Source organism: Scardinius erythrophthalmus (assembly GCF_964197995.2).
Source record: "Scardinius erythrophthalmus genome assembly, chromosome: 13".
Taxonomy (NCBI): domain Eukaryota; kingdom Metazoa; phylum Chordata; class Actinopteri; order Cypriniformes; family Leuciscidae; genus Scardinius; species Scardinius erythrophthalmus.
The window spans coordinates 9,853,197-9,872,187 of NC_138233.1; the positions used below are offsets into that span (position 1 = coordinate 9,853,197).

At 39.3% G+C, this 18,991-nt stretch overlaps 1 protein-coding gene across 1 annotated transcript in view; it reads left to right on the forward strand.

Moving 5' to 3' along the window:
* Positions 1 to 4,670: 4,670 nt before the first annotated feature.
* The window catches only part of cdhr2 (cadherin related family member 2), a gene marked incomplete at its 5' end in the record, with an annotated part of 29,046 nt that continues 14,725 nt past the window's right edge, over positions 4,671 to 18,991 (forward strand). Inside the window, 20 exons of the mRNA XM_081383452.1 lie at positions 4,671 to 4,707; positions 4,813 to 4,952; positions 5,101 to 5,154; positions 5,234 to 5,323; positions 6,713 to 6,802; positions 6,888 to 7,010; positions 7,225 to 7,368; positions 7,805 to 7,880; positions 8,082 to 8,200; positions 8,388 to 8,606; positions 8,732 to 8,887; positions 9,287 to 9,445; positions 9,528 to 9,589; positions 9,762 to 10,005; positions 10,165 to 10,404; positions 10,616 to 10,679; positions 10,795 to 11,379; positions 11,870 to 11,941; positions 12,070 to 12,119; positions 12,290 to 12,447. Of these exons, the coding sequence (XP_081239578.1) occupies positions 4,671 to 4,707; positions 4,813 to 4,952; positions 5,101 to 5,154; positions 5,234 to 5,323; positions 6,713 to 6,802; positions 6,888 to 7,010; positions 7,225 to 7,368; positions 7,805 to 7,880; positions 8,082 to 8,200; positions 8,388 to 8,606; positions 8,732 to 8,887; positions 9,287 to 9,445; positions 9,528 to 9,589; positions 9,762 to 10,005; positions 10,165 to 10,404; positions 10,616 to 10,679; positions 10,795 to 11,379; positions 11,870 to 11,941; positions 12,070 to 12,119; positions 12,290 to 12,447 (2,882 nt within the window). The remainder of the gene's footprint in view (positions 4,708 to 4,812; positions 4,953 to 5,100; positions 5,155 to 5,233; positions 5,324 to 6,712; positions 6,803 to 6,887; positions 7,011 to 7,224; positions 7,369 to 7,804; positions 7,881 to 8,081; positions 8,201 to 8,387; positions 8,607 to 8,731; positions 8,888 to 9,286; positions 9,446 to 9,527; positions 9,590 to 9,761; positions 10,006 to 10,164; positions 10,405 to 10,615; positions 10,680 to 10,794; positions 11,380 to 11,869; positions 11,942 to 12,069; positions 12,120 to 12,289; positions 12,448 to 18,991) is intronic.

Below are 18,991 nucleotides of genomic sequence, written 5' to 3' on the forward strand. Positions count from 1 at the left end.
AATTTTTTTCAGTGTCACTGACTATTCATTACTGATTACATTCTATTTCAAGTATTGAAAAATACTGAATTTGTCATTATTACTCATTCATTAACTTATATTGTTAGCAGTCACTTTCATATAGTTGCAAATACAAACAAGTAAATTCCACATGTTGAATCCTACATAGTTATTCTTTAGTAGACACTAATAATTATGAACTAGAAAATAACAAATAAATACTATAGTAAAAGTGGAATAGATAGGCTACTATTAGGATTGTTAATGTCAATTGGAAAAAGCACTATAGTCTTCATTCCTCTATGTTGAATCTCTTTGCTGTCTAGGAGATTTTATGATTGTATGTGTGAATTTTACTTTCATTTAGGTATATTGAATAAACAATCAATGCAAGTGGATGTTTATACCAATCATACCATGGATTGAAAATGTAAGAAACTAAATAGATACGCTAAGGAATAAATGTTCAAATGGCTTGCCACAGTTGTCTTGCTCTACCGTAAACACTGTACAAGTCTGTCCTCATGAACTCCCAATGTCAAGTCTCGGTTAACAAGATCGCAGGGCTACAGTTAGGTCATTGCGTAGACTGTGCCATTATCCTATTCTCCACATTAATGGAATAAAAATGAATAAAAGCTCAAATCCTCGTTGAGCATCCTCTATGACAAAAATAGACAGCTGACTGATATTTTTTTTTACTTCGTAACGATAATGATGACATTACCTGTGCTCTATTTTCTTATTAAAGCTGTTTGCATCATGAGGGAAACATATGTCATCATCAATTTGATTCCTTGCATCCATTATGGAAAAACTAATCAGGGTCACATTACGTAATTGCCAGTCTATGATTAGAATGTGCTTTGCTTTGTCTCCCTCTACTAGCCAGACGAGGAACAGCAGACACTACCTGAGATGATTGACACACGATACACCATCATGTAATTCTCCCATTGTTTCTTCATAAAACAAGATGTTACAAAGTTATCTGATGTGTGTTTACACAGTCTATATTATATTATAGTGAGGGTCTATCTCTTCTATGAATCCACTGTATAGGCTAACATGTTTTTTGAGCCTGGGTTATTGTCTGTTTATTATTTTTTTGTGTATATTCTTAAACATTAAGGTCTAATAATAGGGCGTTAGTCCCTACTTTTCATAACCGTTGCTTAGTGAGATGGCTGCCTTGTTGTCAGCAATAAATGAGCAAAACACTTTATTGTTATGGAAAGCTATTCAATCTATAAATGATTAACTAAACAGTGTTCATGTGTATAACAGACAAACCAACTTATCGCACATACTTATTGTTATTACAGTGAAAATTATGACATGATGCCTGTAAACACTATTTCTTTTCCCAGCATAAACAATACGCATATCATTAAATACTTATGTCTTAGGATGTGATGATCATTGGGCCTCACCTATTTCTCGTCATTGCGCGAGGTCATAAACCAAAGTCTAATATGATAAGATTGGGATGGCATTTTACTGCAACACATGTGGCATGAACAGGTCACATTTTACAAAATGAGGACCAGTAAACAGATTTATGAGATTTTTGTATTTTTATGTACTATTCTAACACATCCACATTCTTTCCAAGTCATAGGCCACACAAATTTGTCACAGAATAACTGTGAAAAAGAAAAATCGCTAGAACAAAATGAAATAACCTGTTAAACATGAAAGTATTATGCAATCATTTAAGACATGTCTTCGTATATAGAACCTTTTCACATAAAGGGTTCTTTAAAATTGAGTCAAGAACCCAGAAACCAACTGAACCTGTTTTATGAGTGTATACACAGACATACATACGCTTTGTGTGTGTGTGTGTGTGGTCCAGGTAAACCTTACGTTGTGAGGACAAAATGTCCCCACAAAAAGGCAAATATCCAAAATCCTTGTTTGTGTGGGACATTTTTTGGTCCCCATGAGGAAAACAGCCTATAAATACATTAAATAATAAACTAAATAATGTTTGTTTGTTTTTTTATGTAAAAGTGTGGAAAGTGATGGGAAGGTTTAGGGGTAGGGGATAGAATATACACTGTAAAAAGTGAATAGTTGGATCAACTTAAAAAAATTACTTCAATTGGTAACACCTAAATAAATTAAGTTTTCTCAACTTAAATTATCACGTTTTTCACGATAATTTAAGTTGAGAAAACTTAATTTATTTAGGTGTTACCAATTGAAGTATTTTTTTTAAGTTGATCCAACTATTCACTTTTTACAGTGTACAGTTTGTACAGTACAAAAATCATTTTGTCTAAGTCACCATACAACATGAAAACACAACATTGTGTGTGCATGTGAGTGTGTGTGTGTGTGTGTGTGTGTGTGTGTGTGTGTGTGTGTGTGTGTGTGTGTGTGTGTGTGTGTGTGTGTGTGTGTGGTCCAGGTAAACCCAACGTTATGAGGACAAAATGTCCCCACAAAAAGGCAAATATCCAAAATCTTTGTCTGTGTGGGACATTTTTTGATCCCCATGAGGAAAACAGCCTATAAATCAGACTAAATTATGTTTTTTTTAATGTAAAAGTGCAGAAAGTTTTCTGTGATGGGAAGGTTTAGGGGTAGGGGATAGAATATACAGTTTGTACAGTACAAAAATCATTTTGTGACTATGGAAAGTCCCCATAAAACATGAAAACACAACATTGTGTGTGCGTGTGTGCGTGTGTGTGTGTGTGCGTGTGTGTGTGTGTGTGTGTGTGTGTGTGTGTGTGTGTGTGTGTGTGTGTGTGTGTGTGCGTGTGTGTGTGCGTAAGTGGAGAAATAAATAATATTTTCATACTAAGTATAATATTTTATTCAATGATACAGAACTATATACTATTGTAAAAAGCACTGATCTATTTAAATTATTTGTATATATAAGTGGTATAAAGTTCTGCTGCTCAATAGAATTAATTTACTATAGGATTAGTTGATCTTCAGGGCTTGAGTGGGTTTAGTCTGATCCCTCATTCCACAGCATGTCCAGTATGTAAAACACCAAACAATTAGAGACAAACAAACACAAGTTTTTCCGTCAGTCCCAGGAGAAAGTTCCTCCATTGTTTTTTGTTTGGTAGCGGTAAAGATTCTCCCAAGGGAGAGTTATCTTTTGTCTTTCTCTCGTTAATTATGAAGGCCCACGAGGGAAGTGGGCTCATTAGAGCCGGGCAGAGAGTAGGGAGGTTCTTGAATAGCTAATGAACTCATTTGCTCCCTGGAATCTCTCACACCACATTTATGTCCAGCTCACTGGGGTGATGCCAAGAAAGAGCCAGAAAATAAAACCTGTATGGTTCAGTAGTTGGCTTAGGAAGCAGATGCTCTATAACACTTCACTAGAAACTGTGTTGTTGTCCTCTGGTTTCTTATAAAGTTTTTATGATCTCATCTAATCAAGGATAATAAAAAGGTTCCAGTTATTTTCAGTTCCATGCAGCCTTCATTAATCTTGTGTCTTTGAGTTTGCTCATGAGTTGCTGAATTAATGTGTGAATGGACTGGATTATTCTAGACATAATCTGTTGTGACATTTGTTTGCCTACCCAGACTTGCTGCTCCGCTAAACCATTCTCTGAACACTGTTTCAGGATCTGATACTGTGGTGCCACTGAGCAGCTTTATCATCTGTCTACAGGGTGCGAAGACCGAATTAAGCACGCAGGCTTTTCTCCCCAGCGCTGTTAATGATTAATGTTTACAACTGAAGGACAGTAATAGCCAGTGATGCACTAGACAAAGGTCTCATATATCATATATTGTTCCCTCATTTGAAGAACGCCACTTGTCGGAATAGATCTATAAGAGCAGATTGGGCACGGTAAGTCTTCATCAACCATATCATTTTTTCTCTTATTATATCTATTTATATTCAGTTACTGCCATTTAGAACAATAGCCTATATCCGGAATTCACATAGATTACTTTTTCATGAATGATGGGTTTGTACTGAGATTTAAGTCAATTTTGATTGCAGACTGATGATGTCTTGACAAATCTAATCACATAGTCAAGGAGAAATATTTGAGATTTGAAAAAGAAAAATTTGTGATTTTATTTAGTTATTGGTATTCTAAATAAAAAATCGGTGCAAGTATGTTATTTATGATATTCAACCATTGAAATGTAAGAAGTCCCAAAAAATAAAAAAGACAGATTTTGTTACTATTAATTACTTAGTTATTACAGTTTTGTAACTATTAATAAGTATTAGGTATTGTGCTTTCTTTTTGTTTCATAACATTTGAAAAATAAACCAAATAATTTTGGAGGTGGAAATTATTTTTGCATTCAATGGTGATTTTGTGTTTCGTTTCTTTGATATTACAGCCTTATAGACAGACATGGGGAGGATGGGGATACCTTTACTTGTCCTTTTCAGTTTTTTAGTTTCTGGTGAGTATCTGAGAATTAGTCAGTGTCCATTTCATATCAATAAGATGTGACTTGTTATACTGTACTAGCTCAAAGTCCAAATCAATGATAGTCTTGAGTGGAAAGAAGCCAATGTGATTAAGTTTCACTGTCATTGAGAAGAACTCGAAAACTTGGTTCTTTCAAATAAGATTTGTTTTCTTACAATTGCTTTCTTATGACTCACATGCTGGTTCATATTTGTGTTTTCTGCAGCGTATTGTAATTCTCTCCCTGTGATTTACATGGATGTGAAAGAGCTGAGAGAAGATCTTAGAGTAGGTCTGTATCAGCCCTAGTTTCAGTCTCAACTCACGCAATCCCATTTTGCATTACTTGTTCTATGCCTGAAAGTAACATTTTCCCAATGATCTATTAACCTGACAGGCGAAGTGGCATTTCAAATTAATGCAACTGATCCAGATAATGACCCTCTAACATATGGTATCACTGGAACCGACGCTAGTTATTTTGACGTCAACAAAGCGACTGGTGAAGTCAAGATCAAGAGTCAGCTGGACAGAGAGGTAGCTACTTAGTTAAGAAGGTCTGCCTTCTATTTCTGAATTGATATGAAGGACAACAATTAGGAATAATTTCCACAACAATTTTATAATAATTAACCTTCATGAAAGACAATCAGTTAAGTTTATGAATGTCTGTGTTTTCTTTCAGACAAAAGACCTCTTAGTCATAGAGGTTGTGGTGAATGATGGCGTTTATGCGGATGTAAGTTGGGAACATGAAAGTATTACAATGGTCAGAAAATTCACTTTCCTGTATCCTAATATGATCTCTGCCCTTTTAGGTGACAAAAAGCGTTTATATTCCTGTGATAGATGCTAATGATAACGCACCTGTATTCAATGGTCTGCCCTACAACGTAGAGGTCCTAGAGGTGAGTTTATCCTCCTGTGGTGTAATATATGGATGTAAAAATGTAACTGCTTCCTTCTTTGAAGCTTCCTTCAATGTAACAACTTTTGTCATTTACTCACCCTCATGTCTTACACAGCAGGTTCGTTGCTTGGGTTTGAAAAGTTTATACAATGAAATTATATATTACTGTTTTGTATATTTAATTTCTCCAAAAATATATAGGCCCTACGCTAAATTTACATGTTCAAGTTGTAAACTCTGCACAGTTATTATTAGCATAGACGGTTTGTTGAAATCTTACGATTAACAGCCCCATCTACTGGCCAGAACAGGTACTGTAATATTGTTTAAAAACGCGGCGCTCATGATGCTAGGCAAAAAGCGACCTATAATAAAAGCAGCCAATATTATTTGAGTACTATATTTCACCAGTATTCTGTAGTCATTGCTCACTGCATAGCTTAAATTTATTTTTTTCAGCGTTCAGTGTGTTATGAATACCTATTATGTCAGTTTACGTTGCTCACACTTTCTTCTGGATGGATTAGTGCATTCTTGTGAATAAATGTTCTATATTTTATGTTATATGACAAGTAAACGTACAGTAAGACTGCAATGTTTGTGGAATGTGCTTTACTGAGCGGAAAAAGATAGCAAATCGCTCTCTATTAGCTGCAGATTACTGCTACAGCACGGAAGCCACAGAATACATAATTTAATTAGCCTACTAAAATCTTAATGTGTTAGGCCTATATCATTATTAGGCATACACAGCAGTCATAAATCATTACAATTCAATTCTAATTTATTTGTTGAAACCTGGAAGCCTTCGAGATTACACATAACTGTAAAACCTGAAAGCCAAAGAAACAAAATATCAATATTGTTAATTTTCTAGACAGTAGCCTATACAATATTATATCACCCAATATTACACAACACCTAAATACTTCTGCCACTGGGTTTGAACAAATAATTATTTTGTGAACTAGATCTGGTTGATCTGTGATTCATTCACAAATCCTCCTATTCTAGCGTTTAGACCTCTTTTATGATATTTTTATGAGTCCACTTTGAAGCTTGAAAGTTTCAGTCAACATAATTTAACTGAATGAGTGACAAGTATATTATTCTGCATCTTCTGCGGAAGAAAGTTAAACAAGTTTAGGACAACATGAGTGTGAGTAAAAGCTGAATGTGAGTAAAAGCTGACCGAGTTGAGGTTTACAAGCTGTGATGCTGTTGATCTGGTGTGAATGTGAGCTGGGCTAATTCTGTCTGTAATCTACTCCAATTTAACTTTACTCTTTGTCTCTGAGCAAAGAGTAATCTCCAAGAATTGACTATGTGTGTCAGTTTATTTTTTTTTTCACATTTATACATGATGTTTTCCTATTCTCTCCTTCAGAATGTAGCTATGGGCAGTAAACTGTTCAGAGCCAACGCCACAGATAGTGATTTTGGCCCAGCTTCTATAGTGTCCTACAAAATTGATGAAGTATGTTCCCTTCCATGGCATAAATTGCATTTTCACTCTCACATCTCACATTAATTGTATTCATAACACAGTATGTTTGTCTTAGGTGGTACCGAATCATGGGTCTGAACTGTTTTCAATTTCTGAGACCAATGGAACTGTTGTCCTGGTGGGAGAATTAAACTACACTGCGAAAAGCCCTTTCTATCAGATACGAATCAATGCATCTGTGAGTATTTATATGTGAAGTAATCATATTTAGATAAGTGATGGGCTTTTTTTAGAAAATAATTGAGGGAAGATATCTGTGTATGGAATGCACAATCAAGTTGTAAAAAAAAGTAATCAAATAATTCTTACTAGCAAAACGAGCAAAAAGCAACCTGAAAATCTACATACATTGACTGTGTCATGTGCTAACTGTAGTTCGTCGGTTTTGTCAGGATGGTGGTGGAACGTTGAATGGTGAACACGTGGTTCAATCCACAGCAGCATTTGCATTCATTACAGTTATAGATGTGGCGGATATCAACCCACAGTTTCTGAATTTACCTAACTTTGCTACTATTGCCGAGAATTCGAATGTGGTGAGTGGTGTAATATTTGTTTTAAAATTAATTTTGTCATGCTGTATTTTATTACTTGTACATCACAATGCAAAAAATCAATGCTAAATGCAAATAATAAAATTAAATATAAAATTAAATTAAATTAAAAAAAGAAAAAAGCACTTGCAAAATAAAGACAGACCCACAAGTGTTTCATTGATTTGTACAGTCTGTCCTGTTTTTTGCTTTGGTTTTTACAAAATTTGTTTTTAACTTTTCAACCTAAATTGACTATGCAGTTCATATTTCAACATTTATTTGTAAGCTAAACAGTTTTGGTACTGTGTTTGGGTACCGCTTGATGTTGTCTAATGTAAAATCTGGATCACAAAGCAAAAACATCTGAGATCCTGGTGTAATATATATAAATGACCTCTCACCTTTGACCCTCTCACCATATGCTGCTCCTTCTCAGGGTGAGCCAGTCTTTACTGCACAAGCCAGAGATCCAGACACTGGGGTCAACGACCCGATCCGCTACAGCATTGAAAGTGAGTCAGCTGGAAATTTTATTTTAAAGATGCGCTTGAACTTTGAAATATGAACTTTATATTTTGTCTCTAAAATTGTAAAAATACTCCATTCACTCTGTTACCCATTATTGTGATTTATTAAGTCGTTTTGGACACCCTTAATAAAACAGCTTTTTCTTGGCCAATTAAATGATCTATTATTTTGTCCCTTTTACACAGATTCTAATGCACCAGACCTGTTCCAAATCGAGGAGGAGACTGGTGAAATATCTGTCAAAACTCAATTTGACCGTGAGGAGTTACTGGATATAAATACTACCGTAGTACTGCGCATAAAGGTGAGTTTACTGACTACTGAATTTGATGGTATCCTGTTATCATAATATCAGAGTGATTCCTATTTGACGGCAAACAAATAGCACTAAATACTTTTAACTTTAAAATTTAAGTACCTATCATATTCTTTGATTTCTATGAACTGCAGTTTTTTATTTTTTGCTCATTTGATTTCTTCCTGTACTTCAGGCAAGTGAGACACACCTTAATGTGGATGGAGTTATTGCGAGCACAGTATCAGATTTAGAGATTTCTATTGGCGACATCAATGACAACGGGCCTGAATTTTATGAGTGTGAGGGTGAAACCTGCATGCAGAAAAACAGCTTCACTGGCAAGGTTGATGAGCATTCATCTGCAGGACTGCCAGTAAATGATCTGAATATAAGAGTCAAAGATCCAGACCAGGTTTGTAGTTACAACACTTGGATGGTTTCTTCTGAGAAGATTCTGTTGTTGTTTTTTTTAGTTTTATTGAAATGATGACTGTTATGTTGTTTTATTTGTTGATGTTTAATTTATTTATGATCCAGGGGCAAAACAGCAGGTTTAATCTCGAACTTGCTGGACCCGATAAGGATGCGTTCTCTGTCAGTCCCGGCTCTGGGTTGGGAGACAGTGTTGTACAATTGACAATAAAAGATTCTAATGCTGTTGATTATGAGAAGAAGACAGTAATGTATGTTCAGGTATGTATTTGAAGGTGTGTCTCTGGGGATTAAGATAACCAGTCTGTTACTTTGGAAGATGCCAGAATTATCCCAGCTTAGTGAAAAGGACTTTGTCTACTTAAGATCAGTTACTTTTAGAGTGATTACAGATATTGAAGAGCATGCCAGGAACAAATATTGGAGACTTTACTGTTTTAAGTTAATCGCATCTACTTGGAAACCAGGAAATGTTTGATTATTTTAAACTGCATGGCGATTATGTCTGTAACTAGCCATAAAACAACAACAATTAACAATTAGTAGTGTTCAGAATACCTCTTTGTAGTAGAAAAACAATGTACTTCACCAATCGAAAAACAACTGTTTAATCAAAATTATGATAAAATACACTTTTTATGCTTTATTATATCTTCCTAGATTATTGCTAAAGATGCCAGTGCAGACTTCACCTCTACGGCCTCTGTCACCATTAACATCAATGATATAAATGACAACTTGCCTACATTTAAGGAGGAGGTTTATAATGCAGAAGTTTTTGAACACTGTGAAGATGGAACTTTTGTGGCTACCATTACTGTAAGTGCACTTGCTTTTTACCTTTATCTTGTCGTGGTGAGTAAAATTGTATCTTGCACTCACTAATGTTCTGCTTTGACAGGCAACAGATGCCGATGCTTTGGATGATGGCAAAATCACTTACAGATTGATGCCAGAAAGCATGTATGTTGAATATTCAGTCTGATATCATTCGGTTAAGTCAAAATTATTTACTTAGTCAGTGCAAATTTCTAGCTAAATATGTGACTGTTCAGGGTTAAATGTATTTAAATCATACTGGAGCATGAAAAAGATGAAGTTTTTTTCAATTTTTTCCTTCTCAAATTGACTTTAGGCGGTCGTTATTTGATGTCTATGGAAATAATGGAACTATCTATGTAAAAAATGGAGCACGTCTTGACTGGGAAGGCACCAATTCCTACTCACCCACCTTGCAGGCCGTAGATTCAAACAACCAGACTGGTAGCATTGTTGTGATGATCGACATTATGGATATTAATGATCAGACACCAGAGATGAACAGAGAAGTTTATGAGGCCTATGTAAAAGAGAACAACAATTTTGAGCTTCAAATCAAGGTGACTTTATGGATGTAACTGTGATTGAAAAAGCAGCGTAGACATCTCAAATGATGAAAACAAATTGTGTGAATGTTCTGTATGACACTTTTATCCATATAACTACCATGTAATAGAAGTCTACTTATTTTCTAAGACCTATTTTTGAATCTTTGATAGGCTATAGACGGGGATAAGCCAAACACGCCAAACAGCAAAATCCAGTATCACATTGTGGACAGCTTTTTCAGTAGTAACTTCACCATAGACCCGGACACTGGTTTGCTTAAAAACAATGGTCAGTTGGACCGTGAAGCCATGGACCCTCTTCTAAAGGGTGTAATTGATTTGACGGTGCTCGCTTCAGACATGGGCACACCATCCTTGTCCTCATCAGCCAATGTGACCATCAACATTGAGGTGAGAATCCGGCATGTATACAGCTAGAGATGTAACTATGGTTCTTCATGCAAGTGCCCCTGCAAAGCAAATTTAGTTAAGCTGAATTTGACCATTTATTGATGTGACTTCGCAATTATACGTATACATTTTAAATGTGTATACCTTTGCATATATTTATAATTCAATAATATAATTAATTAACTTTAATTTTTATTTCTATTTTTCCCAGGATGAAAATGACAATCCTCCACAGTTCCTGGATCCTACTCCCAAACCCTTTCATGTAAAGGAAGGTGAAAGAGGCAAGTAGATTGTTGTGCTTTTTCTGATTTTAAGTAATTATTTTCAATACCTACGTAATTTGCGAAATATCTTGTGAAAACCGACACTTCTTATTGTCCCTTTTAGGCATATTGGTTGGCTCTCTGCTGGCTAGGGACGCCGACCAAACGGACTTTAATAACCGCATCATTTTCAGCATCACTGATGGCAGTTTTGGGAGTTTCATAATATTTCCTGAGTCCCTCAGTGAAGGTTACAGAGGCAACATCACGGTGGATCCTGCAGTTGAGCTGGACTACGAAAGTGACCGCAAGACTTTCAATCTGAAGGTGGAGGCCTCAGACTTGGGTCAAAACAAGGCTACAATTGAAGTGCAAGTGATTGTGGATGATGTTAACGACACTCCGCCTGTATTCCCATCCGGCATCATCCTGAATGTAAATGAGAACAGCAGCTTGCCAGAGCCTCTGATAACAATCGAAGGCAAAGATGTGGACACCAAACACCTTCTAGAATATGAGCTTATTTCTACTGAATGCCGGTGCAATGGCACCACAGGGCCGTGTCCAGAGGAGTGGTTCAATGTTGAGCGTAACGGCGATGTGAAAGCGATTAGTAGTTTTGATATTGACTATGAGAAATGTGATAAAGTGTTCTTGACTGCCATGGTGGTGGATCTTCTAACTGAGAAGGGGAAGAACAGTACTGAAGGTGTGTTCTGTTGCTTCTTACTGTCTTAAAAATGTCTTTCTTTCCTGCATTGTTTTTTTTTCATAGTATGTTTTGTTGTTAAAGGAATTGCTCATCTCCAAAATGTTCTAGTTTGTATAATTTTCTTTATTCCATGGAGCACAACAGGTGTTGTCCATAGAAAAAAATGGCATGATAATTTCCATTTTCCAATGTTTGCTCCATTTTGCTTTTAAATTCAATTTCTAACTTGCCATATCATGATTGGTCATGTGACACTCCTTTGTCATCAGTGATTTCAAACTTTGAACCCTAAAAACGAAGATAAATACAGGACTCAAACAACATGAGGATGAATTATTATTTTTTTAGGTGCACTATTCCTTCAAGTTTAACATATCACATTTTTGTTTTTTATATATATATTTTCCCATCTCCTCTCTCATACTGACCAGTACCTTTAATATTGAGTGCATTAAATATGAATAAAATATTGTTCATCTGCTTATAGGGGTCGTGACTATTAATATTGTGGATATCAACGACAACGCCCCAGAGTTTATTGCCTCGGAGGAATTCTTTGGTAAAAAAAATAATACACTTTTAAAAATGTCACCGTGACCAAATGTATATGTATATTATGTAAATGTATATTATAAGTAAATGTATATTATGCTTTCAAAAAGTTTGAACATATTTCTGCTTCTCCAGTTGTAGTCATTGAAAAAGTAGACACGGGCACATCTGTCGCCAGAGTTTATGTAAGTGTGATAGTTTACTCATTGACAATTTGAGGTCTCTTTATATCTGTCACTCTTTGTACTGAAATATACATTTATCCACTGTTATGTAATTGTTTAAGTCAGAATGCAATGTCACTACATCTTCATAAAGTATGTTCCCTGTGTTTATTTCCTCTTACCCTATTAAGGCCAAAGACAAAGACACGGATGAAAAGAACAGGAAAATCAACTTTAAAGTTATCAAAGTGGTCTTTGTCGGCAGTGAAGGGAATTCCACAGGTGCTGTTCTTACTGCTGACTCTCCCGCTCAGGAAGACGCTGAAGGAATCTTCTCTACACATATAAGGTGAGAAATTAACATTTGGAACCTGTTTGTAATTCCTTTATGTAAGTCCTTATGTAATGAGATGCAACAAGTTTTCAACATCAAATTATTTGTCTGTCCGTGTTTAAGGAAGTCAAAACAGAATCAGAAAATAGAAATTGTCACATGTGCGACAGGTTAGGGAATAACTGATTTATTGATTTACGCATCACTGAGAACAAGTGATTGTAAACGCACAAAGAAACTAACTTGAGATAAACAAGCAAATGCCTCTTTATCCGGTCTTCATTGGAATGCGCATGCGTCGCGTCTGAGCGCGTTGTTGTCTTTGGAGCTCCATCGATTGATTTATAATTCTTGATTTCTCTTTAAACTCACTTACAACGAACATTTTCTACTTTTCCTCACCTCATAGTTATAACGCCGGATTGTTGAGCAGACGCGTCTCAAGCCTTGTGATCCAACGCTGGATACTCTTATAGGTTACGTCCGTGGATCACGGCTGAACGCGTCTTCTCCGCACTCATTTAAGTTACAAACAAACATTTTTTCGCCTATCGTGCGTCTACTCTACACCCGTACCACTGAAAAGACGGATTATATCCAAGACTTAAGCCATAAATTAGTATTAATATTGATAGCACCACTGGTAGCGTCGTTGCTAACTTAACTTACTGTCCATCTGTTAAAATGGCGAATATATCAAATGTAAGTAGTCTACCTTTTGGTGCAGGTGAGGACACATTTGAGCTGCACGCGGTGCAGTCTGAGCTGGAAGCTGTTGAGAAACAGATCCACGACCTTTTAGTAAGAAAAGCCGAGCTGATAGACCGGCGTTTGGCTCTCGAAACATCACGTGCCGAGGCACACAAATCAGAGATTAATGTTACTAACCCGCTGACTCCGACCTCGTCTACTCCGTGCGTTCCTCAACATCGGTCCCGAACGTCGAGGTCGCGATCAGCCATCGTCTCGTTCACTCCGGCTCCAACATGCCATCACGAAGCCTGGATTTTTCCGCAGCGGAAGTCGCGAGTCAGGTCTAGACCAAGAAAACTCTCTCCGACCCTCCCGGTTTTCGAGATATCCACACAAAACCGCTTCTCCCCTCTTCGCGAAACAGAACGCGATGCTGTGATCATCGGCGATTCCATCGTTCGACACGTACACGTTACGTTAAATAAAAGTAAGGTGCATAGTCACTGCTTTCCTGGTGCTCGTGTTTCTGAAATCGCTGCTCACGTTCCCGAGATTCTGAACGAGCGCGTCGGACTATGGTCGGAACCGTTGTCCTGCACGCGGGAGGGGCCGACATCAGGCTGCGCCAAACGGAGGTTTTGAAGAAAGACTTCAGGAATCTGATCGATACGGTACGCAGCACATCGCCTGATATAACGATTATTGTGTCAGGACCGCTTCCCACGTATCGACTAGGTCATGAAAAGTTTAGTAGATTATTTGCGCTTAATGAATGGTTAACGTCATGGTGCAATGAGCAGAAACTGCTCTTTGTAAATAATTGGAATCTGTTTTGGGAGCGTCCTAGGCTATACCGTGCTGATGGCTTACACCCAAACAGATTCGGATCGGATCTTCTGTCAGATAACATCTCCAAAATGTTAAATACCTTTTGACTAGTAAACAAAAGTCTAAATCATAGTCTCTGCTGCACCAATTTAACTGATATAAATAGTGTAGAACATTGTGTGGCGTACGGGCTCTTAGAACGAGTACACAAAATAAATAAACCAACTACGCCACCCTGGGGGCTTTTCTTTACCAGGGAATCGCCCTTAACATATTAGGAGCACACAAGGCTCACAGGCTCGTATCAGCTGGAGTCAGGCATGAGACAGGGGTGAAGTACAAACAGTAAAATCGCTTTTATTGATTTAAAATGATCCAACCGATCACAAAGAAAAAAAAAGAAAACATCCACAAAAAGGATATACAAAGTTGGACGCTCCTGGCGACGGAAATAGGGGACGACAGCCAAGTCCCTCAACCCAAGGGGCCTCTCTATTCTCCTAAAAAGAAAAAAAAAACAAAGAAAACCACAAACACACGTGCACTCACACTGCACTCAGTCACACACCTCCGGGTGGCACAGCAATCACTCCCCAAATACCCCCACCAAGATAAGAAGGGCTGCCGCCCCTAATCTCCTTGCTGCCCAAGCCTACAATAAAGAACACACATCAGACTCATATACCACAAAATAAAGAAAACAAACAAAAAAAAGAAACACGAAAACAATTGTTTGACCCAAATGCACAATGTTCGTCTCACACAAGTATGATAAAAAGCATTCTCGTCTTAGGCAGATACATTCCAGATGATTGTTACCTCACGACATCGTTGAATATACACGTTCACCACTTAACTCAGGGTACTCTCATGAGAACAATTGGATGACCGGATATCCTAGACAGCCTCAAAAAGACACAGACCAGGTGTTGTTTAACTCTTACCGGGCCACAAAGACCACACTTGAGCCAAAAAGAATTAAACAAAACACACATTCACATAATAAATGGACAAAACAAATAAAGAGAATTAGGAAAAAAAGGAAAACAAAACAAGAAAACTTAAATCAAAACAATAAACAGTGATGACTAAGAATGAGCATCAAAAAGCGACTTTATATACACTCTTTACATTCTGAGTACCCAATATCAACCCCCGGGCAATGAAAACATCCACACCAGTCCTCATGGAATGAAAGAGAAAAGTTAACGTTGTTAGTGCCGTTGAGATCGGAGATGTCGCAGTGACGCTAGTCAATAAGGCTACACAGCAGAGCAGCACGTAGTAAGTTTGTGGTCGCTCAGCATTCATATATCCGTGAAATCAAGCCAAACAGCAGCACGCAGTAAATTTGTGGTCGCTCAGCAGTTTATGTTGAACCGGACTGTTGATCAAAACGTCCAGTGAACGACAATGACGACGACAACCCACCATAACCTTAAACAGGCATATGAAACACACCTGAATTAAAACAAAGAGGAAACTCACTAAGCGAACTTGAGTCAGACTGAGGCATTGAATGTAAAAGATTAGAAACATACCTGAACAGCACATCATTAAAGAACCACGAAACTCATCCGCTTCTCTAGAAGTTCGCACAACAACGCGCGCCGCCGAGTATATGCCGGTTAGTTCCGCTGTCCACTACAACAAAGGAGTCCACATCAACTAGTGCCACAGGAATCATTTGCAACAGAGTCGCTAACCAGCAGATCTTACCTCTCCAGCTCTTGCACACCGCGCCGGAACAACAACAATGACATGACGTCACGTGTAATGCCCTCACAGGTGACATGCACAATCCGCATTTATAGTCCTCATAACTAGAGCTCAATCACCATCCAGCCGAGCATTAATAGGCGGAGCTAATGCCTACTGCTACAGTCTACCCCCCCCTTTGTCATCGTCGTCCCGACGGTGAAACATCTAAAGGGTATTACCCCACAAGACCCCAATTATGAGCCTTCTTGCCATGACGGCTACACGAGAGACACTGGTTACAAGTGCTCTGCCTTAACGGCTACACGGGAGACACTAATTACAAGTGCTCTGCCTTGACGGCTACACGGGAGACACGAGAGACACTGGTTACAAGTGCTCTGCCTTGACGGCTACACGAGAGACACTAATTACAAGTGCTCTGCCTTGACGGCTACACGGGAGACACTAATTACAAGTGCTCTGCCTTGACGGCTACACGGGAGACACGAGAGACACTGGTTACAAGTGCTCTGCCTTGACGGCTACACGAGAGACACTAATTACAAGTGCTCTGCCTTGACGGCTACACGGGAGACACTAATTACAAGTGCTCTGCCTTGACGGCTACACGGGAGACACTAATTACAAGTGCTCTGCCTTGACGGCTACACGGGAGACACTAATTACAAGTGCTCTGCCTTGACGGCTACACGGGAGACACTGGTTACAAGTGCTCTGCCTTGACGGCTACACGGGAGACACGAGAGACACTGGTTACAAGTGCTCTGCCTTGACGGCTACACGAAAGACACTGGTTACAAGTGCTCTGCCTTGACGGCTACACGGGAGACACGAGAGACACTGGTTACAAGTGCTCTGCCTTGACGGCTACACGGGAGACACTAATTACAAGTGCTCTGCCTTGACGGCTACACGGGAGACACTGGTTACAAGTGCTCTGCCTTGACGGCTACACGGGAGACACTGGTTACAAGTGCTCTGCCTTGACGGCTACACGGGAGACACGAGAGACACTGGTTACAAGTGCTCTGCCTTGACGGCTACACGAAAGACACTGGTTACAAGTGCTCTGCCTTGACGGCTACACGGGAGACACGAGAGACACTGGTTACAAGTGCTCTGCCTTGACGGCTACACGGGAGACACTAATTACAAGTGCTCTGCCTTGACGGCTACACGGGAGACACTGGTTACAAGTGCTCTGCCTTGACGGCTACACGGGAGACACGAGAGACACTGGTTACAAGTGCTCTGCCTTGACGGCTACACGAAAGACACTGGTTACAAGTGCTCTGCCTTGACGGCTACACGGGAGACACGAGACACTTCTCAGTACAACCAGCACACCACAATCAGGGACTGTACTACCGCACAATTCAATGTCTAATTCGAGGTAGCCGATATATAGAATTTCAAGCCCATTAGCCGCTCGGAGCTGCAGCCAACGACACGATTGCAAGTGATCCTGGCCCCGTGGTTCAAACTGTTGCTGAAAGCAACGCTCGATAATTGACACCATGGAGCCAGTATCAATTAAGCAGGGCACCGGGACTCCCCCAAATCTTAACAACAGAATGTGGACATGCGGAAACCAAACGGGATACCGACTCGTTACTACCTGGAAATTGAGAGCCAAACGCACCCCCAACCGAGCTGTGGCTCTACAGCCCGGCGGGCACCAGTTTCCCAAAGATGGTAGTACATGCGACGGCCTCGACTCGGAAGCCGAAGGGACAGCAGAAGACCTCTGTGGAGGGCAAGGGGGACGCCGTTCCCCATTGCACTCCAGAGCAAAATGGCCCGGTTGCTGACAACGCCTGCAAATCAACCAATCTGAACGAGGGTATTGACGGTGAAAACGGGGTGATTGCTTAGGGGCGAGGGCTTGCGTGAGCTGATTCATCTGCTGTTGTTGATGCTGCAACAATTCCCGTAACTCCCTCAGCTCAACCGATTGGTTCCCATTACTCGAACCTAAACTAGCCCCCCCTTGTACCCCATACTGAATCCCACCCAATGATGGAACTGAATGACTTTGACCCCGCGCACCGCCTGGCATTCCCTCTCGTTCCCATCGAATTGCCTCCCCCCGAACCTCCAACAATGTCATGGTGGGCTGTCGTCGAATAAGCTGCTTGAGCTCCCTGCGAAGAGCATTATCTGACACGTACTCGACAAATTGATCCCGTACAACAACGTCAGCATTGGTAATAGCGTGTGGCAACAGTCTCTCATTATAGGCCTTCAATTGGGCTATTAAATCCCTCATTACTTGTAACTCGTCCTCCATAATTTAACAGAGGATTTACTTACCATGAGGGCCCAAGAAAATACTCCCGAACCAGTCACCACTGTTCTAAAAAAAAAAGGAGAAAAAAAAAATAAAAAAAATAAAAAACACTTTGCACCCTTGTCTCAGCCTTTGACCACACAACCAAATCCTGCCGACTACGCCAGATTGTGGCGTACGGGCTCTTAGAACGAGAACACAAAATAAATAAACCAACTACGCCACCCTGGGGGCTTTTCTTTACCAGGGAATCGCCCTTAACATATTAGGAGCACACAAGGCTCACAGGCTCGTATCAGCTGGAGTCAGGCATGAGACAGGGGTGAAGTACAAACAGTAAAATCGCTTTTATTGATTTAAAATGATCCAACCGATCACAAAGAAAAAAAAAGAAAACATCCACAAAAAGGATATACAAAGTTGGACGCTCCTGGCGACGGAAATAGGGGACGACAGCCAAGTCCCTCAACCCAAGGGGCCTCTCTATTCTCCTAAAAAGAAAAAAAAAACAAAGAAAACCACAAACACACGTGCACTCACACTGCACTCAGTCACACACCTCCGGGTGGCACAGCAATCACTCCCCAAATACCCCCACCAAGATAAGAAGGGCTGCCGCCCCTAATCTCCTTGCCGCCCAAGCCTACAATAAAGAACACACATCAGACTCATATACCACAAAATAAAGAAAACAAACAAAAAAAAGAAACACGAAAACAATTGTTTGACCCAAATGCACAATGTTCGTCTCACACAAGAATGATAAAAAGCATTCTCGTCTTAGGCAGATACATTCCAGATGATTGTTACCTCACGACATCGTTGAATATACACGTTCACCACTTAACTCAGGGTACTCTCATGAGAACAATTGGATGACCGGATATCCTAGACAGCCTCAAAAAGACACAGACCAGGTGTTGTTTAACTCTTACCGGGCCACAAAGACCACACTTGAGCCAAAAAGAATTAAACAAAACACACATTCACATAATAAATGGACAAAACAAATAAAGAGAATTAGGA